The sequence below is a fragment of the Coturnix japonica genome, chromosome 2 (genome assembly GCF_001577835.2).
Source record: "Coturnix japonica isolate 7356 chromosome 2, Coturnix japonica 2.1, whole genome shotgun sequence".
Taxonomy (NCBI): Eukaryota; Metazoa; Chordata; class Aves; order Galliformes; family Phasianidae; genus Coturnix; species Coturnix japonica.
Window position 1 is genome coordinate 85040692 of NC_029517.1, and position 22613 is coordinate 85063304.

Genomic DNA, 22613 nt, shown 5'->3' on the forward strand with positions numbered 1-22613 from the left:
TCTTTCTTTCTTTCTTTCTTTCTTTCTTTCTTTCTTTCTTTCTTTCTTTCTTTCTTTCTTTCTTTCTTTCTTTCTTATTTTTTTCTTTCTTATTTTTTTCTTTCTTTTTCTTTTTTTTTTTTTCTTTTTTCTTTTTTTCTGTTCTGTGCTTTGGAATCCTGCACTCTAGTTCTTACATAAAGAAACTTTAAAGGAAAATCTAGGAAAAATCATTACAGGACAAAATGCATTTTTATACAGAAAGAAGACTTCATTAAAAGTTGAAGACTTAAATTAAGAAGCAGAATAGGAGCCAGCTTATGTTCTCCATGATAACACAAAGCCTCCCATGGTCTAATTCAGTGAATGTCCCTCTTTGTTTCAGTCTTTGCATTAGCACAGTTCAAACTGAATCTTTTTTCCATTTAGCATTGCCTGTCCAGGTAAAAGATCCATATCTCCTTCATCACTTGGCAATTAGACTTGTAGGTAATAATCACAGGCCTGTGATTTTTAGGTTTCTCTGTGGGAAAGTTACTGTGCAGTGAATTGGGTGTGGAATTTACAGTACTACTCTCTTATTCCACTTCTGTTTTTAACACGTTGTGGAAAAAACTCATTTGAAAGTGAGCTTACAGTGTTTAGTGTACCTGAAAAACAACTGAATTATCAATTCCATTTTTAGTTTGTGAGTTTTTAAAACAGATGAACTAATTTTTTCTTTCTGTTGCAACATGTTTTGTTTCAGTTTATGCAGATTTCACAGTTTTTTCTATGAAGTTAACCCAGTCACCACTGCTACTGTTATTAAAGTACATGTTAAAAAAAATCAATTAAAAAAAAAAAACACACACACAAAAACAACTGTGGAAGTACTACAGAGTGAAGGTTAAGCAGAGAAATCAGGTCTCTGGTATGACTCAGCCTAGTATTTTAGCTTGGCTCTGTTTTAAATATGATGACACAATGTCTTAAACATAAATGATGTTGTTTCTTCCTCCTATTAAATGCACCTTCTAATTGCTTGACCTTTCCATGTTCTGCATGTACTCAACATTGTAAATGTGTGCACTACAAAACAACATTGTGGATACTGGGCAAAAACATCCTATCAAATGAAGCAAAGCAAGTGGCTCACAATCAACATAAGCCCAGTTTAAGGCTAAGATGGAAGAGAGCAAACGTCTCCAACACAGTGAAAGGCAAGTCATAGTATCATTAAGGCTGGAAAAGACTGCAGTGATCATCTAGTCCATCTGTCCATTCATCACTTGTCACCCACTAAACAATGTCACTCAGCACATCTACACGTTTCTTGAACATTTTCAGGGATGATGACTCCACCACTGTTCCAGGCAGCCTCTTCCAGAGCCTCATCGCTCTTTCTGAGATTTTCCCTAAACCCAGACTGAACCTTCGCTGTCACAAACTTGAGGCTACTCCCTCTCGTCTTATCACCCTTTACCTGGTGGAAGAGTCCAACCCCCACCTCACCACAACCTCCTTTAAGATTGTTGTGGAGGACAATAACATCTCCCCTGTCCCTTCTTTTCTTCAGTCTGATAATTTCCCATTCCCCCAGCTGCTCCTCGTAGGACTTGTTTTCCAGACTCTTCACAGCTTAATTGCCCTTCTTTGGACATGCTCCAGGTCCTCAGTGTCTTTCTTGCAGTGAGGAACTCCTGTGAACCATCTCAGCTGAGAGCTGCCTTGAAGAAGTTCTTGGTTTCTCCGTATGAAGACTGGCAGTTTTGTTATTTCAGAAACCACCTATAATTATTTAATGCTACTAATTTCCTCCAGCATTTCAAAAAACAAAGCTGCTCTGTGCATCTTAAAACACACCGGCTTCTTGTCTAGGGCTTAATTTGAAGTATTTCTTACTCCTAATTCACCTATAAATAGAGTGTTGTAATACTTGTTCACATTCAACAGAGTAGCAGCCAGTGCTTTCAGTTCTTTAATGAAAGGGACACTCATCACAAATTGATACATGATTTTTAAGAAACTTGTGGGTGTTTGCTGTTATAGAGTCCACGTTCTTGACAGATTATTGCCCTTAAAATATGAAGTTTCTAGAGATCAGAATATGGTTTCCTAACAAGTTTTTACTTATTTTAGGGTTGTGTTATGGCATCCAATTGTTTTCATCCCTGTTCCCTTTCTAAAATATTCCTGAAGCTCTGGCAGCAAAAACTGATGCCTGTTAATTACTTCGTCAAATATTCCTACTTGGCAGGTAACATTTTCTCCATCACTTATTTCTGAAAAAGTGTAAGTTTATTAACATGGTGAACTCCGTTATTAATTAGGTGGACATCTTATAAATAAGGTAATCAAATACAATTATAAGGCTAGTGTAGTAGAGTGAACTTTAGGACCATGTACTGTCATGTCCCTTGGCTGAGCAGCTAAAATATCTTTTAACCATTGCAGTTGCCCCAGTATCCCACTGGATGACACTTTCAACAAAACACTTTAATCACAGCTCGCGTGTATTCTGATTCTTCCCTTTATCCCCCATTCAGCTGTCATTTTGTATTCCTTTTTCTTGAAAGGGTGTCTCGGATATTCAGTTGCTGTGACTTCACTCTTGTGTTCAACTATATTAATGGTGCTGTGAAACTGCATCAGTACTGTTCACAGGTGATCCTTCTGTGATTGCAATGCCCTCTTCTTCAATTCTTGCCGTTTCCTAGTGGCATAATTGACAATTGAAAGTAATGAAGATTCCTGAGCCATAGCTGGCACACCACTTGACTTTTTCAATGCTCAGCATGTCATTCTACCATAATACATGTCATACATTTTTGAAACTATTATGAAAGACAAGTGCAGTCCATTCTATGTTAAGTAGCAGTTACTCCGTGTATTAAGAAATCCTCTCAAAACCATAAATGTTTAGATACTTGAACAGAGCCTAGATGTTTAAAGAAATGTAATAGCTACTTCCTGAAATTAAGCTGTTTAGACTAAAATCTCATTAATGTTCTACTAATCTGTGGAATTTCCAGACTTGCATCAAACCTACCAGCTTCTTTGTGCATTTCAGGAGGCTGTTGGATATATGATAAAAAACTCTAGTGATGTGGAAAGAACAGCTTGCATGAAGGGAAAAACATAGAAGCAAAGAGAAAAAGCGTACTGTCCTGGGACTAATGGACTGTTGGCATTAGCTTGGTGCTCCTCGCTGCTGGGCAGGGAGGGAAGCTGTTTAGAAGGAGACTCAGCTCCCTGAGAAGTCAGCAATTATGGCACATCAGCTATTTAGAGAGACCATAAGATGGGTGGCAAAACCTTTCTGTAATGCATATCACTATTTCCTGTTAGTGTTCAGTCTCCCACAACCCTTTCTTTAGGTCTGTGGCCCTGTTGTCTCGATGATCTCGCTCCAACTAATTTGATGCAGGGCTTGGAAGGCAAGAGGGATAAGAATAGGCTGAGCACCTAGATAGCAAGTATGCTATGATTTTCTACCTTGTTAAAGATTCTTACTCTAGGCACTTGGGACTCAAGCATGAGTGAGAGGACCAACCAGTTTGATAGCTGTGAGCTGGCAGTAGCAATTGAATGCCTTTGCAAGTACAGATAGGCAGAAGACTGGGCATCTGGGAGACTGATATTGGGCTGGGTATCCGTACAGAGATTTTTCAGAGACAGATAGGCACCAAAGCAACTTCAAGGATCCAAGCAAGCATACTTACTACAGTTAGTGACTCATGTCCATACAGAAAGTGTTCAGCTTCTGATTCAGTCTTTTATTATTTTAAACTCTTAATTAAATCTCTTTGAACCTACAGGTGCAACAACTTAGTGAAGCTTATTTGTTTTCTTTTATTTGTCACAGGCTTTCATTTACCAAAAATTTTAGACAGGCGATTGAACTACTAGAGGTATTTGAGGGGATTTTAATATATTTATGGAAACTGTAACCAGCTTTGGACATTTTCTGTTTACAGGCCTGAGAGTATCATTTTTTTTCATCCAAATAGATGCATCAAGATCAGTTTTTCTGGTAAACAGACCATAGTACAGTTATACATTTTAAAGTAGATCCTCAATGAAGAACTGGGACAAAAATTCCTATTTTACTGGTTGATTTAAAATTGATTGTGCCTTTACATCTATATTATTTTCTAATATAACTAAATAATTTATTTTGGAATAGTGTTGTTGATATCGATGTTGTTGTTGTTTTGTCAAATGAAAAATATTAAGAAAAAATATATTTGGTATCACTATAACAGTTTTGAGATATATACTTTTTTGTGGTTAATGAAAGAAATATTAAGCATTTGTAAACATTTTTATAGCTGCCAGTGAAATAGCCAAACATTTGCACATTTCAAATATGAGGGCATTGACTATTATATTCACTTACTAATGAATCAGTCGTAACAATTACAACCACTCCTGTCCAGAAAAACTGCTGGTTCACAGATTCTTTGCTATAGTTTCTATGAAATTATTTCACCATACATGAGCTTAAGATATGCTTACTAAGTTGTTTTGCGGAAAGTTAGGCTGTTTCATTGTATGATTTCTCAAGGAACTGACTAGAATCCAGGCAGTTATCCAAATCACCTTTTCCTATCAGTTAATTTTTCATGTTTGTTGTTGTTGTTGTTGTTGTTTTGTGTGTGTGTGTTTTTAAATCCAAATTAGCCTAACTTCATCTGGAGGGATTGTAGTGGTATCTCATGGATTTAATCTTCTGTGTGAAAGGCATAAGAAGGATAAGAGACAATTGTTACAAATGCTCATTCTTATTTTAGTAGAGGAAATTTGAATCCATCTCTCCTGTTTGCAAGTGATGATGATCACTGAGTAAGCAGAAAGAACAGTCATGTAGTTGTTTTATATTCTTGTATTTAATATGTCTGGGATGTAAATGAAACAATTTACTTTGTATCAAAATATGTAAATGTTTTCTGTTCACAGGAAATCTTGGAAAACCTCAAATGCTTTTCAGAACTTTTGGGGAAGGAAGGACTAAAAGAACAAACTGAGAAACTGTCTGTGTGCTTTTACATAAATGTGCACAAAGTATAAATAAATCCTGTAACTTTTAGATTAAGCTTTAATATCCATTTCAAAAACATTTAATGCAGCTCCTCTTTTTCTTTTACAGTTTGCTGGAAAAGTCTGCAACCGTTTATTATACTGTGATCTCCACTTGGAGGTAGTATACCCAGACTTTCTGGAAGCTGAGATTTTTGCTTATATTATAATAAAAATGTCCACTAGAACTTTAATGAAGAGAGTTTAAATTCAGCTTGAGTCCAATATTCTTTTCTGTTTTCCTTTGGTTGTCTGATGGTGCCTAGCCACTAGGTGCTGAGACTAATGGTAACTGTGAATGGCTAAAAATAATGACTTGTGCTGAAATGTGTTTAGAATCACCCTTGCCTTGAAATATTTTTGAGACACCCTGAGTTGTGAGATGTTGAGAGTTCCACACTACAGGTGAGGTACAAAGATCTCTCCTTCCCTTCAGCCACAGGACTCTCCCTAACAATGCTGGAAGTGAAAATGAATCATTTATGAGCATCAGTAGACAGATGGGTGGGGCCTCTTTGTAAACTGGTATTTTGTTGATGCAATATGTGTGACAGCCTTTTAGTTGTGAATATAAATGTTACTGAGAGGAAATTAGGTTGGTTCGCAGAAGAGATCAGACAGACTTTGCAGTGCTTCTTGCTGAGGAGCAGGTACCTCTGTCACTGCTGAGCTTCAGATACCAGTACATGTAGAAGGAAAATGGAAGGTGAGTGCTTCAAAACTTTGCTATCACTTGATTCAGGACTGAGAATAGAAATAATTAGTCAGGTGTAGATATAGAATAAAAAGTGTACCTACTGCTATATGGAATCAAGCCAAGAAAATACTTCTATGGTTTAGACTTCTTTATTTATTTGTGAACTTAGAAAGAAAAGAGCAACTGCTGGGAAAGAAAAAAAAAAGGAGGGGGGGGGGGGGAACAAACAAACAAACAAAAAAACAACAAACCTAAGACAAAAGTTTTCTTAGGACAAACCAAAGAAAAAAGTTATGGAGAAAAACTAGAGAAACAGCCATCTCTGAGGATGAAAAAGAGTATATTTTACTTCCAGCATAAAATACAAAGTTCTAGTTTCTACTACTCTTGTGCTAGGATCAACTGTTTCACCAAGTTTACCTGAGAGAACTGGGTAACTGGTATTAAGCATAGGGTTTCTATCACAGAACTAAAACCCATGCAAGATGTGAAATTGATTAGCCTCTATTATTTTCTCTGAGCTGACTTTGCTGAGGAAGGCTCCTTTGTGATCCATTTGTGATAATTAACTCTGATAAGTAACCTGTGGGATGACTTTAGACAACATCCTTGGGAAACATGTAATATCTCAACTCCCTGATGTTCCAGTTTAGCTGGATTCATGAGTCAATGAAATGTAGTTGTCTTGTTCTATAAAATTCTCCAGAAGATGGGTGAGGATCTACGAGGTTCTTTCAGTCAGCATTCATGACCACAGGAATTTGTCATGTGTGCTGTAAGCACTTCTTTTCTGTTCAACCAGAACACTTAGCTAATGAGACAACTCTCATTAAGATTCAAGATTTGCAGTGATTCTGTTACTCTTTCTTGTTCAGCAGGTATGATGCACTCATGCGCTGTAATGATGCAATGTGCTTCCCTGTGGGAGTTTTTTTGTTGTTGTTTGGGATTTTTTGGAGGTTTTTGTTTGTTTGTTTTTCCCATTTGTTTGTTTTTCCCAGTTGTTTTGGATAGCATGCGTGCTTTCACTTTGGTAATGCCTATGTCACTTTCTCTCTTATCTTTGCTGAAGAGCTAAGTGGCCAATTCAGTATCAGAGTCAGTGGTAAATGAAATATTTAATGATTTTGTTTCAAGGAAAAAAATCATTATTTTTTTCTTCCCCAGACCTTCATTCCGCACTTCATTTCTATTATAATTTACTTATGGATGTGATGCTGAGAAATCCAACTGAATTGTGTTAGAAGTACCCATGTCCCCTGGGCTTGGCTTTAACTCTTCTTGTACATGAATGCAACCTTGATTCCATGTGGGAAAAATGAGTTTCCCTTCCATAACAACAGTCTGTTCAAATCAGTGCCAGTTTGTCTAGAGAAGTTAGTTTGGTTGCTCTGCAAGTTCAGCAGACCAACCTTTACCTTTCAGAATTAAAATAGTTTCCAAGTCTTTGTAGTTCAGTGAGTTCTATTTCCAAAACTGATGAGAATTTTTGGCTCTCCTTGTCTCCAATTAGGCTGAAGCATTTTTGAAAATAACATATTCTATGTAAATAAGTAAAAATGAATGTTGTCACCCATCCTTCTGGCACCATAATTACCCCTAGGAAATGATAGATATCCAGACAGGACGCCTGAGGTGGGCGATATGAGATATTTGTCAAGGCAGTCATAGCATTTGAGATAGGCTGTCAGCAATTTTTAAAGACCAGAATTTGTGAATATCTCCTTCTCCATTAATTTGCTCAAAGGTGTCTCAATTTGGGTAATAAAATGAGTGTATCCAAACTTTTTATGATTCAGAGAAATACAGATAGATACATATATATATGTATGCCCGTTCGATACTAATTGAAACTTGGGGGTGATGTTTATTCATATTTTTTCATAATTGATTTGGAGTGCCATTTAAGCTTTCAAACACACATATTTCTGATTTTCATTTATTCAATTTACTTTATTATTTTATTACTTGTATAAATGCCAACTCTCAACTGATGGCATGCAAAAAATGTTTGCTGTTTAGCTGTGGTTGAAATATAACAATTTTAGAAGGCAGGATATTGTCATTTAGGGAGACTATTCCAATACAAACCCAATCTTTTGAGTAGAGATACAAAAAGTGTCCTTTGACATTAGTTATTTATAAAGCACAGAGGTGCTACAGAAAAGACGCAAAACTTGTAGCACAGCTTTATAAATCAAAGCATTATACAAGTTTCTACCTGCAAGCAATGGAAATGGTGAACTTCTAAGGATACCTTTATTAATGTGTATCTCATTATATAGTTTTGCAGTGTTGTTGAAATTTGAGCAATCCCTTCACTGATTTTTTTTTTAATTTTTTTTTTTTTATCAAAGCTATTATCTCTTTCATGTTTATCTCCTGTTTTACACAGTCTTGACCTCATCCTGTGATGAGGTCATCACCAGATTACCTTACTTGTCAGTTTTTTTCCTTTATGTTTCTTTATCCACCTTGCAGTCATTGAACTTGGAGATGTTGACCTGAACTGTCCTTCCAACTGCCAAATTCATAACACCCACTTCTTCGGAACTGACAGGCAGATAATAAGGAGAGGGCAAGCCTTCAATTTCTATGCAAGTTTCCATAATCGGGAATGGGATGACTCCGTGGATCAGGCTACTTTCACCGTGGAGACAGGTAGTCGCTTCCAAAGTCTCTGTAGGTTTTCTCAGTCATTTTCTGCTAAGTAATATTTACCATAGTCTTCAGTGATAAATACTATCTGCTCATTCATCTTCTATATGAGCAGCCTACTGTCCTCTAGCTTAGGCTGTGCTTCTGCAGTGTAAAGTTTTCTCACTCTACATGAAAGTGACAAGTGATAAAGTAATCCACTCTTGGGAGTTTTGCATTGCAAATGATTGCTAAACAAATTACTTGTCTTTTACATGTGCTTTGTTTACCCTGATTGAACCTGCTTTTATTTTCCTGACAAGGCCTCAGACCCTGCGAGTCAAATGAGACAAAATGTACCTTCCTAATGGGTAGATGTTTAGATCAAACCTGCTGGAGTGCTTCCTACAAAACTCATCAGCCAAAATGCATCAACATCAGTGTGTTTCCTCCCTCCAATGCCTGCATTGGCCGTTACATTCTCAACATGCAAATCACTTCTTGTGGTCACACATACCAGCGATGTCTTGGAGATTTTTACGTCCTTTTTAACCCTTGGTGTGCAGGTGAGAAATCCTGTGATACTGAGGTAGTTTGGTTGTGCTATGTAAAAATGTGGAAAATATGACTTGCTTAAATATTGAATAAGGGATAGAGTCACAGAAAGCATAGGAAACAGAAAGCATTTTACTTTGCTGTTTTGTTGTTTAGTTTTTTGTGGGTTGTTTTTTTTTTTTTGTTTTTTTTTCCTCTCCTGAATATTCAAAGTTGTCTCAAGCCAGTGTTTTGATTTAGCTTTTTAGTGGCAACAGAGATGTAGTATAATTTTGTTTACTCCATTTTACAATAGCTTGGCAGAAAAAGAGGCAATGTGTACAAACTAAAACATAGGAAGTTCCTGCATGAAACACCCTTTTACTGTGCAGGTTACTGAAGTATTGACTTAGGTTGCCCAGAGAGGTTGTAAAGTTTCCCTCCCTAGAGATATTCAAAAGCCGTCTGGATATGGTTTTAGGTAACCAGCTCTACCTGTCCCTTCTTAAGAGCTAAAAAAGAACATATTGTCCGATAACTCATGTATCTTTTCCAGATGACCCTGTATATCTGGACAATCAGGCCCAAAGAGAAGAATATATTCTCAACGAACATGGCATACTGTATGAAGGAGTTCATAGGCATATTACCTCTAGACCGTGGCACTTTGGACAGGTACATTTTTAAGATCTGTTCAGAAGCAGCCATCCATATAAGTACAAATGAAGTATTATCTATATTTTTTTCAGGTATGTATGCTATACTGTGTTGTTAGGATGAGTCCAGAATATACAAAAGTGGAACAAAACTTGTAAGAATGTTGCTGTAGCCAAAACACCTGCAAAATTGTGCACATGAATGAAAAATTATTCCATTAGTTAAAAATAAGCAAAAATAATATGATTTTAAAAAGAGATTATATTTGAAATTCCTTCAAATATTTGATTTTAGAAGATTACACTGGAGAGGAGAAAACAAATACTACAGTGCTGACCAGAAATATACCTTTTCAGTGTTGGAATACCATATCTGTCTTAACTTCTCTTCTGGCAGTTTGAAGACGGCATTCTGGACATATGCTTGAAGATTTTAGACATGGGTGCAAGTTATCATCATGGTTCTGATCGAGACCAATGTTGGCGCAATGATCCTGTGCATGTCAGCATGGTGGTAAACCACATGGTAAGAGCTAGTGGTACAAGACCTCTGAATAGATATGATCACACTGCTTTTTTTTTTTAATAGATAAATTGCACTATAATCTACCACAGTAAGGAAAATCCTCTTATTGTGCCTTGACACACAGGAAAAATTAACTTATTACATTGATCTTTGATATTTCTGTGAGATGCTTAGAGTGTGAAGAGATGGACCAGTATTTGAAAAGACTGCTTTTCTTTTCTCTCTCTAGATAAGCAGCCATACCACTAACAGTATCATGAAGATTCCAGAAAATAATGATTACCTGAAGGGAACAAAACCATTTTCCTGGAATGGAAGCATTCCTATTCTTCAGCAGTGGTACAATGGTAGATGCAGACCTGTCAGATATGGATACTGTGGGTCTCTTGCTTCAGTAATGTGCACAGGTATTTTTCAGCCTGCTTTTACCTATCTATCCAAAATAGGAGAAAGAAAACTGGGATCAGAATACTCTGATCCTAAAAACTACTGCAAGCACATTACTCATAAGTGTTTTACTAGAAATGGAGTATTTTATCTTCCTTTGACATGGAATGGGTGCCTTCATAGCTTTTATTATCAATCTGCTGCTTTCCTATAAACTTTGAAGATCAAAAAAAGCGATACTGTATTTTTTGGACCCTTATGCAAAGTAACTCACTACTGCATCTTTTATTAAAACATGGAGGAAATACAGCTTCATGGAAGCAAAAATTTATCCTTTGAAAAGGTTTGAGGGATGACTAAAAACACAAATTATGAACAAGGATAAGACCTCTAGCACTGCCTCCTAGAAAACATAAAAGCAGTAAGCTACAGTCTTCTTATGCTACTAAGCAGAAGGTAACAGTGATATGATATGATAAAGATTTAAAAAAAAAATAAAAATTTAAACATGACACTATCTGCTTACTGAACCTGTTTCTACAATGAAGAAAACTATGATTATGCTCTACAGACAAATCTTTAAACAATACACTCAGTTTGCCAGAGGTATGGAAATTTTTAACTGGTGTTTTATTGATGCAGGATCCCAGTTTATTTCTGAATTTAAAGCAGTCTGCTATGTTGTTGTTGTTGTTTGTTTGTTTGTTTGTTTTTGGTTTTGTTTCTTTATATGGAAAGGTAACAAGCCAATTCATCCTCGTAAGCTCTTTTCAAATTACTTTTTAGTTTTTATAACAGAATCACTACATCTCAAATATTACCTCCTATACATTGTGTTTTTATGATGGCAAAGTAGAATACGGGAAAATAATTTATAAAATAAGTAAAGGTCATTACTATTTATAATGACTTATGAAGAATATTTTTCCATACAGTGATGAGATGTTTGGGAATTCCAAGCCGGGTTGTCACAAACTTCTGTTTTCCATGCTCAAATGAGAATCCCCTTGGTATCAATGAGATTTTTGACTGTACAGGAAAAAACCTCTGTGGCAAGGACAAACTATGGTAAGGAAGAAATAAATAATAAGCTCCTTGGGTTATGTAAAAAACTAAATGATAGAAAGACTAGTGTAAATCTAGCAGATGAGTATCTATTTCTTTGATATGGCATAGCTGATCATTTCCTATGAATGCATTTCAAAGGCATACAATTACTGAAGAGGCACACTTTTGAGAACTGATGACACCTGCTTATACTTTCAGTTTCAGTTTGAACTTGTTTCAGTTGAAACAAGAAGCCATTTCTCTTAGTAGATGTAAAAATGTGAAGTAGATCATGAACTGGAAATTGTTATCATTAGTCACAATCACTTAGTTGAGATCTAAATTGTCTTTCTGAGGTTTCTTACTGTGGACTGCTTAATTCTTGTTAATGTTTCGATTCATGTTTGTGTAACTATGACATTATCACTCAACACAACAGAATTTCTTTTCACCCTTGGCCTGCATGTTCATAGTTTAACTGCACTAGAATTTTGCTTGCATCTAAGTTTCACCTACAAGAACTTTCAATGGGTTTTTTATTTTTGACCTTTCATGTGTGAAAAAGATAAGATCAAAAATAAATGCCAAAGCAGTTAGGATCCCATTTTTAGCAGTTGAATCTTAAGGATTTGTTCTTTGTTAATCTATTAAAAAGTCTAGGACAGCGTGTGTTTTTTCTCTAAAGAATCAGAAAGGAAACAATAGGAAAATAGACTATTTAAACAAAAGAAAAAATAAAAGAAAAAAAGGAAAATGACTATAAAAAGATCTGCAGGTTCTTGATACAGATTTTCATTCTAACGTATATAAAGAACAACAAATAACTCCTGTCATCTGATGTTATTAATAGTGTTAAGGTAGTACTATTAATTTGCTTAAAAGATTCTCTCTGATATGGTTTCCCTCTGTAGAAAAGCACTGAAAATAATGACCCCAGAGATGTTTTTAATTTTATGTTCCCACATTCTACAGGCGGTACCACTGCTGGAATGAATCTTGGATGGCTCGTAGAGATCTAAATCAGTGCTGTGGTGACTGGCAGTGTCTGGATCCAACACCTTTGGAAACAGGCAGAGGTAACTGAAAGTTTGCTATAATTTTTAGGTTTTCATCAGCTTATATTTCTGAGTTTCTGTAGAAATCAAGTTACATCCTGTTATAATATTTTTATTTGCTGGCTTAGGCTCAGCTTGCAGTGGTCCTACTTGGGTTCGAAGCATCAGAGAAGGAGACCTGGACTTGGACTACGATGGTCATTACATGTTTTCTCGGCTGAACTCAAACTATGCTGGATGGCTTTCTCAAAACAATGCCAAAAAAACAAAAGTTTTCTGTGACACTTGGCCATGTGGACAACAACTAATCACAAAGAGTGTTGGCAGTGAGCAATTTGAAGATATCACTGGGAATTACAAGTATGAGCTAGGTATGAAGAAAGGTCATTAATGGGGTTAGAGGATATTTATAATGCTAATCAAATTTACCGGTGTAATTTGTAATGTGTTAAAATGAGTAGAACTATCTAAAACTATTTATTTATTAACTTACTGAAAGATGTCTTTCTCTTTATATGAGATCTAAGCATATTTAGATTAATAAAACAGAACAAATGGCAGTTGCTTCCATTTAATCCCATTGCTCTTGTGCATATGCTTTGGTCTCACCTGTATTCTAGTTTTGAATATCACTGGATTTTAGATAATCTAAAAGACTTGAATTCTTTTAAAACTGGGATTAACTTATTCCTTGTTGTCTATTGCACTATCTCTATCAGGAATTATGCCGATACTAAATTCACGTATTATAATGGTATTCTACTATTATTACGTTTGGTCCACTTATTACCAACTTTCATTTTTCAGTTGTAGGAAAGAGTTCAACCAGCAAAATTGCTGACAGGAATATAGAGCAGATATAATTGTAACAGCACAATTTTTCTTTTACAAGAAAGGAACAAGAAACCACACTTAATAACGTCTTTATTTGAATGTTGTATTTCATGTTTTGAGAGAGATGGTAGCATTTCATACTTACTATAGAATTTACAAAGAGATAACCTTTGAATTTTGCACTCTGCATTTTGAGATTTATATTGCCATTTTGAAATGTAGTAAAGGAAAATACATTTTATGATTTTTTTTCTGAAGTATTTACGTTGGCCATTCCAAGAGTAATGCCTTCTATTTAATTCCATGGAAACTACAACAGATACAAAGAGCTGTTTGAAAGAACTACAAAACACTGCTTTTCAACATACTCACCACCATTAGCTATGCATTTTCACCATTCATGAACAAGACCCTGCATGCCACACTTGTAAAAATATGCACGGCTGTCTGGAATGTGGCTGGAATTTCACGATGCTATCATAACTGTTGAAACATGCCCCACCACCTCACTGTGCACATACCCACTGTTTGGTCTCCTCAAAGACTGAATGTCAATGGGTGCCATTTTTCTTCCACAAAGAATTCAATGACACAGCTTTGCTTCTTACACACTTCCATGTCAGACATCATTTTGTCAGACTGCCGCTCAGATGCCATTCATCACATGTCAACAAAACAGGATATTAATGAGAAAGTTCAACTTCTACTGCCATTCCACAACATCCACCTCTGACATTGTGAGCTAACATCATATAACAGGAGGCATTACTTTTGGAGGCCTTCAATACATCCATAAATTCAGACTCCTGTATTTTGTGGTTTCATTTTTTTTTTTTTTTTTTTTTTTTTTTTTTTTTTTTTTTTTTTTTTTCTTGTGCTAGACCACCACATTCTGTTTCAAGAAACAGAAGGAATAAATTTAATTATATTTATTATTTAGGCAGATATGACTTTCAGTAGACTCATTATCATATATTTCCATCAACAGGTTCTGTGAAAAGCAAAGAAGCCTATTACCGGGCTTACAGAAGAATTCACCCAGGGTACTGCAATGCTTCCAACTGCCATATAGACAGAGAACTATCATCTCTGAAAAATCCATTTTTGAGTGACAGTGGTATTAACATGAGGCTAAAGATGGCTAACTGCCCAATGTATGGTGAAGATGTCCAACTGCACTGGCTGCTTGAAAATTTGCGTAGTGAACCCAAAAACCTGAAGTTTAATTTGTCTGCACAAATCGTAACATACAATGGTTGCCCAATGGATCAGTTCTGGAAAGACAGTGTGACCATTGCATTAGGTCCAAGGGAAGGTAAGAAGGTGGATTTGTCTACTGTTCTGTCCTCTCTTCTTTTTTGGAGACAGATAGCTTCTTTTGAGGGTTAGTGGGGACTTCTTAACACTGGTGAGAAATGAAATTAATATGATGTTAAATATTGACAGCCAAATTATATTAAGAGCAATCAATTATGAATCACTACTACATATAGAGTAACAGGCTAATTGTAGTCTTTGCCTAATTTCTCAAGGTTTGAAGATACTGATGACCACTTAAAAATGTTTTAAGTTCCAATCTAGATTATATAATCAACACAAAAATGAAGTTGTTGTGTTTATAATAGGTTTATCATAAACAGGGACTTGGATCTTGATGATCTTATTTGAGGCCCACTCCAAACCAAGGCATTCTATGACTTTATGACTCTAAAAGCAAGTGATTTCCTTTGGCCAGAAGATATTAGCCAGAGTAAAGCATGTAATTTGAGCACTAAATTGATTATTTCCAGACACATCAGATGCTGGGGAGTGCAACGTTATGTCACAGCTTGTACAGTTGTTTCAACAGCTATCTCTTCTTTTTCACAATTAAGAAAGACCCCTTTAGTTAAGTCACTTATCACTTATCACTGTAAGAAGTTTTGTTCTTGATATTTATATTCTCCTTAATCAACCTCTAATTTGTCTATATTCCAATTACTGCTTTAAGAATTACACTGGAATTAAAGTTCCAGAATTTAAATAAATAAACATTTCCTTATAACTGCACTAGTATAGTATCAGTAATTAAAAAGAGTGCAGCTATATGTTGACAGAAGCAATGCATCATCCTAAGCCAAGAAAATTTGTCTGACTTCAAAAATGTTGCAACAACTTAGTTTTAATTAAACTACTGTCATTGCTACTTAAAATTTATGAGAAAGTACAAATATTAGACAAATTAGTAATAATAATAATAATAATAATAATAATAACAACAACAATATTTTTCTGCAGTGAAAAAAATTCCACTGTGTGTATCGTATAGTCAATATGGACCTTACCTCAGTGATCACAACATTATGAAAGTGGTTGCTGTCTCAGATCCAGAGTGTGGAGAAGTTCTGATGGTGAGCAGGGATGTTGTGATCAACAGGCCACCTGTTATTGTTAAGGTAAATAGCTTTAATTGTGAGTTTTGTGATCTAAGGAACATATAGGGATTTTTATTGTCCACTTCCTAGGTATAATGAAGACAATTTTGGAACTTTCCTGGTTCTTTTGTTTTTTAGCAGGATCACAGTGATTTTATATTAACCTAGAGTGATGTCTAGAGAAAGAAGGGGAATAATCTCTGCTTTTCCTCTCATTTATTTAGCTTAATACTTTTTTATTTATTTTTTTTTTTGGATTTATATATGTATATATATTAAATATATATATTTTTTCCTTTGAACTAGCTATTGAGCCAGCCCAGGCTGAAAGTACCATGTACAGCAGAGATCTCCTTCTGCAATCCTCTCCAGGAAGATATGAAGAACTGCATAATGACTTTAGAAGGCTGCGGTTTATTCAAAGAACCAATGACCATTGAGTAAGATCATAAGTTATTTAAACTGGGGTTACATTAAGAGTTGACTGAAGTCTAATATGTCAGAAGATTTTGCAGAAAGATGACAGTTCTTACATTTTTAGTATGTAGGACCTGAACATGACTATATGTTCCTTACTACTTTGAGACTCCTTTAGAAAGCTCACTGATCTTGAAATGAGTGGATTATTTAGAGCTAGTAATATATACTTCTGCTTCATTTTAAATACGATTTAATCTCTGCAAGATAAAAATTTCTGTCCAGAGGAGAATGTGCTGTTTTGTTCATAAGAAATTTCAGCTATGTACCCCAGCCCTTATAATGCCACTGAGTTTACAAAGAACTCCACTAAATATTCATGAACTCATATCACATACGTAAACAATTAGAAAAAGACAGTGAAAAATAGTAATGTGCATTCTAAGCTCACAGCATGTTAATCACAGGAAACTGCAAATTTCCAGTGTGCTCCAGCATCCTAGGAAGAGGAGCTGTTCATTAATATGCAATTCTCTTCTTCATGTCAAGGACAACTGACAGAAGTATGACTAGTTTCAAGGGGAAGCAATTAGGAATTCTTCTCACTGAATGATAATGAATTCAATGCCACAAAGCTCCCTGATCCAGCTTAGGTGACTGGAAAAGGGAAGGAGCAAATGCATCTTTGAGGTAGAAGGGTACTACGTTTTTGAAGAATTTATGAAACTATACATATTCACAGAGAGTATCATGAATGGGCTTACAGCTCCAGACATGACTATGGGTATTTTCCATGGGTAGAAGTAACCGATCCCATTCTGAGACTGAAGGAAGGAAAGGACTGAAGGAAATGGCTACTGCTCTATTCAGGGTGATTTTGGGGGAGCAAGGCAAGAATAGAAAACTGGCCATAGCAAATCAAAGCTAACAATTTGAGGTTATCTTTAAGCGCTTCATGTCTCTGAGCTTCCTAAGACCCTAATTCTTTCCCTCCCGTTGGTGCAGTTTGGGAACGCTCGCTTCCAATCAGCAGGCACGGACCATCGTGGAGTTCACACCATACAGGCTGGGCAGCCACCGGCTCCTAGCCAACCTTGGATGCCACAAGTTTGCCTACTGCAAAGGATGTGCCAAGGCTGAAGTGTGTAACCATGTGGGCCAGAACGGCTCCCTTCCAGTGAACCAGAACGGATCACTGCCAGTCTGTGAGAATGGATCTCAGCCCGTTAATAGCTCTGGGGTAGCCCCTGCAGGGGACCCTGGGCTCAACTCCACATGTGAATACATATGTATCCCTGTGTGCAACCCAAACTGCAACCCTGGGGGACCACCTGTGTTCGACTTCGTGTACCTTCCTGCAGGCCATCCCTTATGCAACTCCATCGGCAATCCAGGCTTCAACCCAAACTTCAACGCAATGTTTGACCCTGGGTGTGATCCTGGCTTCCGCGTTATATGCGAGACCGTGCCTCCTGCTACATGCACCCAGATGCCTCCAACCGTGTACAGCTCCATGCCTGTAACAACATCCAACCCTGCAGGCCCCCCAATGCCTCAAGTGGTGTTTGAGACAGGGTCTGCTCCTACGCACCAGCCTGGAGGTGGAGGGGGGCCCATGCCTTATTCTGTCTCTGTTCCAGCAAACAATGCGGTGAGTGCACTGTTGACCCACTTCATGGCTGGCTCTAGTCCTACCACAGCAACCCAGGGGATTCCCACCCATCTGCCATCACACCCTATGTGCTCGCCAGTCGCCCATGCTGTCAGCAGTTCCATGCCACCACCAGCAGCCATTTCAGTGCCTGCAGCCTCCCTCTCTCACGTTGTTTGTGGCTCCACACCCTCTCCCGTCGCCCAGCCTCTCTGCGGCTCGGTGGTCACCTTACCGCCCCAGCCCCTGAGCACCCCAGTAGCCCATGCTGTGTGCTCCCCAGCCCCTTGCCCTGCAGCTTCCCCATTGCCCCGTGCTGCACGTAGCTCTACACCTGCAGGGCTGCATCTGGCAGGCTCCCCAGCCCCCCGCCCTGTGGGACCCCCAGCAGCCCACTCCCTGTGCTCCCCAGCCTCCCGTCCTGTGGGACCCCCAGCAGCCCACTCACTGTGCTCCCCAGCCTCCATCTCAGTGGGAGCTACAGGAGTCCAATCTGCGAGCTCACCTGCCCCTTGCCCTGAAGACTCATCAGCCACCTGCTACACGTCCCCCCCAACTCCTCAGCCTCTGGCAGCTGCCACTGCCCGCTCCCTCTGCAACCCTGCCTCTCACTCTATCTCCCGGGTCGTTTGCACCCCGGGATCTCGCTCTGTCTGTGGCCCTCAATGGGGGCCTTCCTGTAACACCACCACCACCACCACCACCCGCTCAGGCTCCCTGTCTGTGTGGCCTCCAACTTCACGCTCAACATGGAACCTTGCAGGGCGCTCAGGCTACATCCCCTTCTCCCGTGGCTCCTACAACACACTCTCAGGCCCTCCTTATAGCTCCTTGTCTCGCTCCTTCAACACCTTGTCTCGCTCAGCGTACAACACCCTGCCCCGCTCTACCTCTCCCTCTGCCTATGCCACCCTGCCACGCTCAAGCTCACACCCAACTGGCAGTGCTCTGACCCGCTCCGGGGCCCGCACCCCTTGGAACCCCAACAGGAGCACTCTCTCCTACTTCAAACGCAAATACCTGTAATTGTGAGCAACCTGCTGGGGAAGAACCAAAGCGAGTGAACTATGGCCTGCATGCAGGTCCTTTGACAAAAGGTCAGAAATAGGATGATGGAGAGATGCCTACATAGTTCTGAATATTTATCCACATGGTTGAGATGCATTGGAAAGCAGGCTGCTAGCCAACAGCCAAGAGGTGCATTTGATGCAATGTCCATTTGCTTTGAGATATGGTCCGGTGGAACCAACAAATGAATGTGCTCTCCCCTGGTACCCTAGTGACAACGGTAGCACGGTGCAGGTAATTGGACTAGATTGCTCAGTCAGGCTCTTTTATAAATGATCTGCTTTCACTCTCTCTCTTCTTGATTTCCTGCACTGTGTATTTCTCAGATCTCCCTTGCCTACAGCCCACTTAGCAAATCTGTCTCCCTGCATAAGATGCACTTTCCCTAGGGTTCTGCTGTCACAGTGATGGTTGCAGAGCCACCTGCCCAACACCCCTTGGCTCACCAGCCCTCATATTATCTTGCTTCAGGTCAGTTCTGCATGCATGTCCACAAATTTTACCTTTCATGTGTCTGTTCTTCACAAGAGCTTTGGGTTTGCTGAAACATCTCCCATCCCTCCATTGTTTTCCTCTAATACTCCATTATTTTTAGTAGCAAGTTTTAGTGGGGTTTCGGGGTAAAATAATTTTGCCACTTGCAGAATTTTCAGTAATGTAGCAATAGTATCTCAGTAGTATCACTGTAGTTCACACACCTATGCTTTGTGATGAGCTTGAGCAACCTTCTGGGAATTTTTGAAAACGTGGTGTCAGATGCTAGCTATGAATGTACAAGCTGTGTCAATTACTTAATCATTCTGAGTATGGTAGAGGTCTTTGCCTGGAAACTGTAGTGTAGTGATCACAGTCCTGTGACTACTTGTTTTTTATGCAATTTCAGTAATTTCTATTGGGTACTTGCTGACGATACATTTGCCTGACAATAAAAATAGAAATTTAGAAAGAAAAATATATATATATGTCATTGTCTTCTTGGTGTTTGGTTGCTTTTTGTTTCGCTGTTGTTTTCTTGTCATATCTCTTCAGACTTGAGGGAAAATTTCTCCAGATATACTTCAGTGTGTAATCATCTTCCCATTCTATGTTCTTTTTCTTCATGTCAAGTCTGAAATCAAGGCTGCAAAATAGGTTCTAGAGTTAAATTAAATTCTTATTTTACCTGAAATACTCATTCTGGTATTTTGAAAGAGGAAAAAAAAAAAAAATTAAAAAAAAAATTAAAAAAAAATGCCATCTTCAATAAAGCTTTCAGCTCTTAGATGCTGCATGATTTTTCCCCTTATTTTCATGATCTGCAGAACTTGTCATCCAGAGTGTCAAACTGAACAAAACAAGGTGGAAGAATTTGGCTTTTCATGCTAATAGTAATTCATAATGACATCATTATGGAATACCATTTCACGTTTGCTTTCCTAGTCATGTTTGAATGATCTTTAAGGTCTTTTCCAAAATGAGCAACTCTATGATCCTATGATTCTTATTTTTCTCATTTATAAGAAGGAGAATGAATCCACATGCCGGGAATTCCAAAGGTTTTTTCCCAACTTTTCATTGTTACTGGAGTTTTCAATGTTTATAAAATTTACTTTTGGCTACAAATTCCAAACCACCTTGTTTTGGAAAACATAGCAAATACATTATAACTAGAGCCACAGAAGGTAACTGAAGTCCTTCGAAGTTCAAAATGATTGTAATATTTTATCTACAGTGTGTTAGTAATATGCTTTAGTCTGCTAAGAAAGTCAGTTTCACTGCTTCATTCTATTCAGGGAAAGAACAAAACAAACAAACAAAATATACCAAAAACTAAATTAACAGTCTTCTGCAATGCAGTGTGGTAGATGAAGCTCTAGTGAATAGGAAGCATGATAGCTATCAACCTCAGATACTGAATACAGTAGGAATAGTTTTCAAATATTCAGGAGAATATTTCTAATTTTAAATTCAACTCAGACATGTTTTATTTAAATACTTTAGCAAAATTTATTCACTTGTTTTTAGGCCAGTGTAGTTAAAAAACATGATACTTCCTGAACATTACTGTAGTTGCCCCATCTATCTTTTAAGAGTACTGGAATTTATTTTTGTGTGAAACTGAAGTAGGATTGTAAACCTAGAGTTTGATAATTTTCAGTTTTCAATCCTAACAGTTCATTAGACTTTTACAAATCTTCTTCTTCTTCTTCTTCTTCTTCTTATTATTATTTTTAGATGAGAAACTTTTAAGATTTAGCTGCAAGTTAACGGTTTCAAACTTTAAATGCTTAATGTTTATGCCTTTTTTGACATTTGCTGGTGACAAACCCTAAAATGTCTGAGTGAAATGTGATTTATTTTTATATATTCCATTACTTGCAAGAAAAATATTGAAATTTATAACCCAATGAACCAATTTCCTACTGAGCATTATTTATAGACATAAATCAAATTTAATATATTGTATCAGACAAGAAGATTAAATTAGGGAAACACTATCTTCATTTTGCTTAGTGCTAAAAGCAAACAAAATCTTTTAGAATATATATGCCACAAAGCGTATAAAAATAAACGAATGAAACATGCTGACAAGGAAAAGATATGAGAATATTCAAAATGCAAAAGAAAGTGAAGTTTTTAAATTTTCTTTTTGTTAAGCAGCAAAATCATGTCATCTGCTGTACATTTCCATTATGTTTGAATTTCCAAAGCTCTTTATTTTTATATTGCATATAGAGAAATGTTTTCATAAGGGAAAGTTTATCAATCTTTAAAGTTTTTCCCTTATAATATGAGGGAATCCTATCAAAATACTTCACAGGCATCCAAGTTCTTTGCTTCTTTTGATGTCTCAGATGGGAGGAATTACTTCCACATATTTACATATTCTTTCTTGTTAAAGCTTTTGAATTCCTTGGTTTTAAATGGCAAGCTATGTTAAAATATAAATGCATATTTACGCTCATTTGTACTGGATAATTATCTGGTTCTCTGACTAACATGGGAGTAAGTTGTGCAAAGGAGACCTATGCAGAACTGGAAACTGTTCCAAGCCCAAGGATCTAATCACTTCCAGCTATCCCATATCTAAGCTACCCATGTCCCTAAGATGCATATTTAGTACAAATTCTATCAAGGCTATTTGGTTTGAATAAAGGATATATACTTATAAGTCTGAATTAGTTATGAACATTAATATGACAAAATAATATCTAGAAAGCTAGGAGTTATCTGGAAACTAAAAAAGACCTTTAATGTGTAAAGAAATGTTACCACTGTGCACCATTTCCTTTAAGAAAATCTCTTTTGTGATTCTGGTGTTCTCCGATTACTTGTTCTGAATATTAAATTCTAAAATTTTATTCAAGCTATGACAGTATCTCATGTTAACTTTGGACTAATTAGAAATATATAAATGTTGACGTTTGAGATAAATATTACCACAAAATCCTTGCTGCTTCAATATATTAAAATACGCCAGTGAACCTAATCCATCATCCACAGCAGTCTCTGAGTCTACAGCTCAGACAGAGGATATTAACCCCGACCTACAAATACTCTATAATTCTGGCTCAGCTAAATGTAGCCTCTTCATCTTCTAATTTTTGCTTATCTTCTAATTTCATTTTGACCTTTTCTGGCCTTATTCCTTTTCCATGGAGGTAGAACAA

General features: G+C 37.3%; 1 protein-coding gene across 1 annotated transcript; it reads left to right on the plus strand.

Annotated features, from left to right (window-relative positions):
- Positions 1-5340: 5340 nt before the first annotated feature.
- LOC107309906 (protein-glutamine gamma-glutamyltransferase 5-like) lies at positions 5341-20150 on the plus strand. Its single transcript, XM_015855078.2, has 13 exons — positions 5341-5746; positions 8219-8398; positions 8698-8940; positions 9465-9583; positions 9962-10090; positions 10320-10497; positions 11413-11545; positions 12497-12600; positions 12708-12950; positions 14402-14728; positions 15691-15848; positions 16134-16267; positions 17250-20150. The coding sequence occupies exons 1-13, from the start codon at positions 5740-5742 to the stop codon at positions 18919-18921; spliced, it is 3627 nt and encodes a 1208-aa protein (XP_015710564.2). The 5' UTR covers positions 5341-5739; the 3' UTR covers positions 18922-20150.
- The last annotated feature ends 2463 nt before the right edge of the window (positions 20151-22613 follow it).